The 8,030-nt window shown below is 35.1% G+C and overlaps 1 protein-coding gene across 1 annotated transcript; it reads right to left on the bottom strand.

Moving 5' to 3' along the window:
- Positions 1 to 279: 279 nt before the first annotated feature.
- On the bottom strand, positions 280 to 8,030 carry LOC115980829 (probable RNA-dependent RNA polymerase 1). Its single transcript, XM_031103041.1, has 5 exons — positions 7,943 to 8,030; positions 6,596 to 6,884; positions 2,636 to 4,476; positions 1,940 to 2,090; positions 280 to 1,074 (listed from the first exon to the last, which is right to left on the bottom strand). The coding sequence occupies exons 2-5, from the start codon at positions 6,821 to 6,823 to the stop codon at positions 280 to 282; spliced, it is 3,015 nt and encodes a 1,004-aa protein (XP_030958901.1). The 5' UTR covers positions 6,824 to 6,884; positions 7,943 to 8,030.

Raw genomic sequence — 8,030 nt, 5'->3', positions numbered from 1 at the left:
ACGAGGAGAAATGGATCTGAATGCACAGCATGATGTTGAAGAATAAGAAAATATGATAAGAAATCATAGATATATTGTTCAACAGGAGTTAAAACATAATTTATAACCCCAAACATCCTCTTGGAGCATTTACATGTAGTTTATCAACAAGCAATTTTCTTAGTGATAAATAGTAGTCACACAAGCAATTTTCTTAATTACATACTTAGAATCTTTATAATAAACTTCTTAATCCAAGCGCAATTCATGACTCAACTAATGCTCCGATTCTGGTAAGTCTCAAGCTATGATGTTACTTAATTTATCCTTCTTGATCTGGATAAGCTTGTCAAAGACACACCATGGAAAACTGAGGAAATGAGCACTATCCATTCCATCATTGCAGCGACCCCAATAGCTATGGTGATATGTAACATGGTAACATGCCGATGCTTTTGCTTTTGCTTTTGCATTGACTATATCCGTGTCAGAATCTGACTCACTTCCCTCGTTGAACCAGCTCCGAGCTTCCTTTCTTAGTGCCATTACAGAATAATTAATTTGTTCCAGATCCCTCCTCTTATTAAAAGATTTTGACATTGTCAATATGTGCCCACTAAGTATTTCAGCTTCAGTTTCAATCCCATAATAATCCAGCAAACCCCCCAGCTTGTAATCATACTCCTGTTTGTAATAGAAAGCATCGTTGATGTAGTCCTGGAAGCCATCTACTTCCATGTCAGGATCATAACACTGCTTTGCTACATCCGAGGTGAAGGGCGTTACAGGGCTTGTGAGCGATGCATGGTCTTTCACCTCTCGATAAAGCTTTCCAAGCACACGTTTTGATTCGTAGGTGCCTTTATCAGGCTTTTCCATGAAATCTGGATATTTTTTAACACGCAGATAATCGGGTATTTCGGCTACAACACCACTTTTTGTGAAGTCAACCGCAATTGAGTGTAGTTCTGCAAGCTTAAGACATTGAGAACTCATTGCCCTACTGTGATTCCTATCAGCAAAGGCAGTGTGGGCATTATCGATGATTCCTAAACGGTCGTTGAGTATGTAGTCGGCAAAAAACTCTTGTACTTCCTGTAGCACAATGGTGACATGCTTTGTTATGTAAGTTATAGAAGGATGTTGCAAATGAGACAGAAAATATGAGGAACTAATGTAATCTTTTAACAGGTTACTAAAATTTAACGAGTGCAGAACATCGCATGAGTCAAAAATATTAGAAAGTTTCTTTTGAATGTCTTACTCATTATGCATTAGTGTGATGCATTAATGCCTAGCAGAGAGAAGCAGTATCATTAAGGCAAATGGAATGACCACAAGTCATGGGATTTCTAGATTTGATAATGAGGCAATTCATGCTTAGAATTTCCAAATTCCTAACTAATGCCCCTATAACAAGCCAGAGCCTTTTAACAAAATCAAATATATTTGTTAAAAAAATCTTTTCAATGATCCTAAATATCCAAATAAGAGCATTTCAATCAATTATATGTACTTGGCTTATTATTCTGTGCACATATTAATATTTGTTTGATTTTCTTAAACAACACAGTGCATTAGTGAACAATATAACAAGAACAGAAAAGATAATAGTTTGTGAGTATGGAAACAATACTTTTCCCTCATGCCATAAAAAAATTTCTGAAACAGCATCATAATGACTGCTCATTAGATGCACAAGAATATACGCAGCCACATATAAACTGAATGCATAATTGTTTTTAACATATAGAAAACCCAAGGTCACAAAGGCTAGATGACGGAAACATGGTGTATTCTCATCAAGTGGTACAAGCAAATGTGTTGATATTTTTCAATAAGAACTAATTTACCCTACTTTTATATTGCAGTTTTATGCATAGGTTAATTGCAGAGGCAAATTAAAATGTGGTGTGCTCAAAATATGTATGACTTGTTATCACTTATAAATTGATATTACCTCTATTGTAACGTCATGATCGAGTGGCTTAGTTGGTACTCCGATATACTCCATTGGTTGATATTGCCGAGGAGGAATAAGATCAGGGTCCCAACAGACGAAGTATAGATCTCCATCCAAGTCACTCCCAGAACATTCATTTGGATGAGGTCTGATACAAATTGTTAAACTAATGTTAGTGAGTAGAGTATTCCCAAAGAAATTATTTTAATTTAATTAGGTGGTGTCTTGCCAAGACAACAGCCCAGTATGAAAGTACAGTATGCAATTATTTGATGATCATGCCAAAAACGTTATAATTTTTCCATCAAGTAGTGAACAAAGACATTGCTTAGTCAGCAATCTTAAAATCAAATAAGTTCAGATAATAGCATATGGCCATATAAATAGACAAGCCACCTTCATGGAAATTAACCTACTGGAGGAGAATATGTTTCATATAATCTATATAGGGTACATATTATATCAATGCATGCATTATAGAAGTACATACGGGTTATTATGTCATACATATGCATGCATATATGTAAGCATGTAAAGGTATGCATAAATGTGTGTAAACTGACGCAAAAATGTGTATATACTAATGCTGGTATAGGATTATGCATAAACTCTGTATGTATGTTCATGTATATGTGCAAATGTTATAGGATTTCATGCTTTAGAATTATCTACAGTTGGATATCACAGTGTTACCTCCTCCCCTTTTGCGGAAAAACGACACAATCTGCCAGGTGGTGCAAAGCCGGAACATCAACAGCCTTAAGAACACGCACATCTCCGGGATGTAGACAGGAGTTTTTAGCAACAACTACATCACCCTCAAAAATTAAATTGTTTGGGTTTGAGCTGCTGGTGCGAAACATATGGGAGAAATCATTAGAGAGCTGCCTACTAGAGTGAGAAATTTGCACAAATACTTGACCATACTCCAATGTCCTGGTTTCATCAAGACATCCCATCATACATCTTCCATTTGGAATGAATATCTTACTTTTGAGACGTAATTCTAGCAACTTAGATGCACGAAATGTTTGTAGCATCATTGAAAGAAATGGTTCTGCATCAGGTTGATAACCACACAAAAGCATTTCCTTTAGAACCCTTGTGCTCTCTCCTGGGAATATCAATTCCAGTGCCTCCTGTGAGCTCAACGGATCTGTTAACATAGCATCTAGTTGATCTATAGCCTCCTTTTGCTTCTTTTCGAAAACTCGATCCATAACTCCAAGGTTGGACAAAAGAGTGATTATCTGACGATTAAGAAAACAAGGCTGATACCTACTCCATGCCAAGACATCTAGTTTTATATTTTCTGATTTGTACTTACACATGCTCTCTCTCAATGACAACTTCTTTGAAGAAGTTGGATCAACAGCCACGACACCTTTGTACCCACCATATCGAATCTGAAATGCAGATGGAACAGAATTTTTGAGGCCACATTTTGTAGCCATCTCTCTAGCCAATTCTGCAGATATCTTACCTATACCATCAGAGAAACAGTATCGGATTCCACCCCTTACAACTTCTACATCAGGAATATTTTCAACTTCCTGCCTACTAATGCTCAATGTTTCTCTTGAAGAGCCGAATGATTGACCCAGTCTGGCAGCATATTTTGCTACATTCCTAATCTCGTGAAAATCACCCATCCACTTTCGGATATCTGTTGCAGTGAGGCCAGCTCTAGAAGCAAACATCCAAACAGAATTATCTCGTAATTGACTGGTTGAAAATGCAAGAAACTCAAACTTCTTACCACCAATAGTTATACCATTTCGTAAAGTGGACAGTATCCTGTAATAGATGCCAGTTCGCCTCTCCCCATTTTCCGAAGATGCACATGGAGATAAAACTGTTGCATGCAGTTTATCCATGTCCTCATCAACAAAAGAAACACGAAGAAAGTTATCAATATCTTCAGGATAATTGCGTAACACACGATTCGAGAGATTAACCTCTGGACCACAGAAATATACTTTACATGGAGTTATTTGAACCGTGTGTACATATACCAACCCATCATCTAAAGACATATTAGTACTTTTAGGAAGTTGCCTCGATGTGGCATATTTTGTGTACTGCTTCTTAAGCCAGGTTACAGGTTCATAGCAGTGTTCTTTCACATGAGACAGTTTGTCTAGGGCACTTTCTATATACTCAATTTTTATTCTCTTAGGATCAACTAACCGATAAAAACTGGCATCAATTGCTTGCCCAGGAAGACAGCCATGTTGAATTAAGGAGTTGATCTTAAACAAGATTTTGTTAGGCAAGTCAAAGCCTTCAGGTGGATTCACAATAGGGACTAGACTTGAGCTACAAGGGAGAGCAGAACCATGCTTCAGACCAAAAGGGCCTTCATTTTTCTTATAAGAGACAAAATCTCCATAAAATTTTGGAATCCAGCCCTTTCGTGGAAGCTCCAAACATAGAGCAGAAGATTGGCCAATGTAGCACGACGGAGTCAAATCAACTTCTCGAACCCAATGACCAGTATGATCTCTCAAAAAAATCCGAGGAGCTCCAAGTAACTAACATTTCAAAGAAAAAATTGTTAAGAAAAAAAAAAATCAATTTTCAATGTCACATAAATCAAAGCAGCTTCAACTTATATAAAAGAAGACAAGAGGGTTTACCCATGACATAGAAAGACATTTTTTCAAAGTGATGAAGTTAAGCATAGTTAACATAAAAATATAAACAAGTATATTTATGTGATACTCCAGATTGATTGGATACTAACTAATTCAAGACATTTTTTCAAAGTGATGAAGTTAAGCATAGTTAACATAAAAATATAAACAAGTATATTTATGTGATACTCCAGATTGATTGGATACTAAATTGAATTAGTTAAGTGTGTGTTGAGACCCACATCAGGGGTATACTTGATCTAGGCTTTATAAATAATTACGAGATCACAATTATTATTATTAGATTATTCCTTTTGAGGTATAATATAATTTATTTCATCTTTTAGGACTAAGAAATGCTGAAGGTTACTTCTTCCACCTAAAGACAAAGTGATACTAGGATCTATTTAATGGGGGAAAGAAGAGGGGTGAGTTATATCTTCATATCTTGAGTGGGTAGAGAAAGGATCAGTCCATGGGAGTCAGATTTGTGTCGTGGATGCCCTTCCATGTTGTGATGTGATGACTTCCACTTTATGAAGTCAGCTAACACTGGAACCATGGGGTAGGGTTTCCGACCAACCAATATTAAGCTATGGAACGTGAGAGATATATAGCTGGGAATGGGATCTTTGAATATTGGCTAAAAGGAAGAAAAATGTTAAACAAAGAAAATGAATATCCTTTTGGTTTTATCTCAAAATTCACAAAAGAGTTCTCAAAAAGTCCACCTTCAAGATATGGAGACATAGCAAGTGTTGGCTTTTCCTTTAATTTTCTTCGTCATTGTTGTAATGTGGAAATAATAATAATAATTGTTAAATTACTGATTCTCCCAAAAGCTTAGGCTATTGGGATATGGTAAATTTAATCATTTAACCACATACTTCTAACAATAATAATAACAATAAAACCAAGGCGAGGATAAGAGTCCACCTTCCTTGTAGAAAACATTTTCTTAAAGTAGCACATCTGCTAGAATATAGGACCATAAAACGAGCTGGGGGTTGATGTCAGAAGAAAGAATTTATAGCAGATCAAAGAGGAATGACAAGAAACCTTTGGACAGGTGGTGTAATACGCAAATCACACACACCATGCTCTAGAGCAGAATTGAACTATCCAACTTGAAGGCAATCTAAAATGGAATCATCTATGAGTCTCTTAAGTAAAACTGTAAAAGGTAACAACATTGGAACCTTAATCTTCGCTTCCCTAACTCTACTTCTCATGAAATATTTAAATAACTAAAAATTAAAATATGGAGTTTTAGAATCTAAAAAGGAGAGCTAATAATACTTTCATTACAAAAATTTTGTTGAAAATGAAAACTTCATCATTCTTCTGCAAGCCCATCAACAGGATGATAAGCATGACTAATTGGGAAAAACCTTAAAGTAAGGAATGAATAGCGTTGCCCGAATGCTTACACATGCTAAGAAGCCTAAATTAGGTCATTTTAAGACTCATCTTGAGGGTATACAACACTTGTGTCCAAGGAAGACCAAATTCTAATATTCACTAGTGGCTCTACACCATATACTTGCACATACTAGAGATAGTTTGTATGATATAAGGATTTCTTCACCCTTTTTAAATAGTTAGTAGTTTGCATTATTCCTTAAAATCTTCATGGAACACTTTAAAACGTAATTACGAACTGTAATTACAGGTTAAAGTTATAGGCTAAAATATATGATTAGTAGACTCAGTATAAGTTAACACACACACGCACACTCATTGTTACAAGCAAAAACCATAATTAAGGGAGAAATATGATTACTATCTCTATGCCAGTTTGCATGACTATGAACATGCCCACACATTGCGATGTATTTGACCATTTCCTACTTTATTAAAATTTTTCTTGTTATAACTGTTTCTCATGACAATTTATTCCTCATAGCATTGCAAAGACAACAAACAGGACAAGAATTATTTGTTTGAATGTTAACTACAATAAACATGGAGGGCAGCAAATTGTGAAAATTTATAATTAATGTTTTAACCAGCTAACCTGAATTAGAAGAAACTTTTTAGCTTGACCATGTGGACGATATTGCTCAATCTGCCAAATGTTCTCATAAGAGATTTCAAGCTTGTACTCTTCAGAAAGGTATGAGAAAAAGAAGTACAATTTTCTCTTTTCCAAGTTATATCTGACAAAAACATTTTCCTGTTTCCATAGCACAGAAAATTTTTCCCTTGAAGTTTGATAGCCGAAGTACAACACTATATTATCCATGCTATATTGTCCAGAACACAGAAACTGATGTTGATTAGCCAAGGAGACTGATTTCAGAAATCTGCAATTTGGTTGTCATTAGAACCACATTTCCAATTAAAGTCTTCAATTGCAAAAGTTCAAAAACCATGTAGATAACTTCAATGAAAGCAGATAACAAGCAAACTGAAAGGGTTTCAATAAGCAACCCCCCCCCCCCCTCTCTTCCCAAATCTTTCTAAGATGTCCACAGGTTATATCACTTTGAAGGAATAGTTCCAAATACTTTGATGAAGCTAGTCTTTCCATTGATTGGTTCCAACCAGTAAGACCATTAGCCAAGGAGGGGAAGAACTAAAACAAAATTTTAAAATCATATCTCCAAAGCCTATCAGCATACAATCAACTACATAAATATTAACAGCCTAGCCAAGTCATAGCGGTTCAAGTTTTACATGTCACTGCACCTTACACATGAATTATTATCATATAAATAACAAGAGAGAACCCACAAAACTAAATCAAAGTGACTGCAAAGATATCTTTCAAGAAAAAAAATAGAGCCCAAAAAATATAAACAGGAAAACATAAGAAAGCTACTAAAAAAACTCTGCTTTCATTTGCATTTGAAAGTGAAAATCGAATTGCAGGAGTGTAGAAAAGCATGTTGATTTGAATTTACCATCAAATTTTGCTCACTGTCATGTTCAAAACTCAATGAAATAATCAAAACCATTAACAAATTTTCAACTATCATGTTCAAAATAAGTCAGTACACAGAGTCAACAGTGTCAATTAAGAAAAGTAGAACACTTGCACAAAACGTATATTCAATGCAAATTAATGTACTTCAAAGAAATTAAATCTCAAGAAAATAATAACCCAAACATTAAATTATGTTGTCTAGTTACATTATGGAAACAATACAATTTGACAGCAATATACTCAAAAACCAAAACTTTCCTTACTATTGAACCAAACAATTCAAAACCAGCATGAAAGAAGGTTCAAATTCTTATTTTGCTTTTATATTAATGAAGAAGCTTCACATTCTTGATTCTTCAACCATGTATTATATACGAATGTGTGATAAAGAGAAATGGAAGTGAATAATTGAAAGTAAGCAAGAGAGAGTATCACCTTAAAAGCAAAACACAGAGAGAACAATTATGCTGCAGTGAAAGAAGTAAGGCTCATGATCGACTATATATACAGACAGAGCTCTCTG

The sequence above is a fragment of the Quercus lobata genome, chromosome 3 (assembly GCF_001633185.2).
Source record: "Quercus lobata isolate SW786 chromosome 3, ValleyOak3.0 Primary Assembly, whole genome shotgun sequence".
Taxonomy (NCBI): Eukaryota; Viridiplantae; Streptophyta; class Magnoliopsida; order Fagales; family Fagaceae; genus Quercus; species Quercus lobata.
Note: the sequence above shows the minus strand (reverse complement) of the source record. Positions and strands in the feature narration are given on the sequence as shown.

Excerpts from the sequence above, each read along its gene's own strand:
- LOC115980829 (XM_031103041.1), bottom strand. The coding sequence starts at position 6,823 with ATGGATAATATAGTGTTGTACTTCGGCTATCAAACTTCAAGGGAAAAA. Across the intron at positions 4,477-6,595 it reads AAAAGTTTCTTCTAATTCAG|TTACTTGGAGCTCCTCGGAT; the intron begins GTTAGCTGGTTA and ends TTGAAATGTTAG. Across the intron at positions 2,091-2,635 it reads TTTCCGCAAAAGGGGAGGAG|ACCTCATCCAAATGAATGTT; the intron begins GTAACACTGTGA and ends AATTTGTATCAG.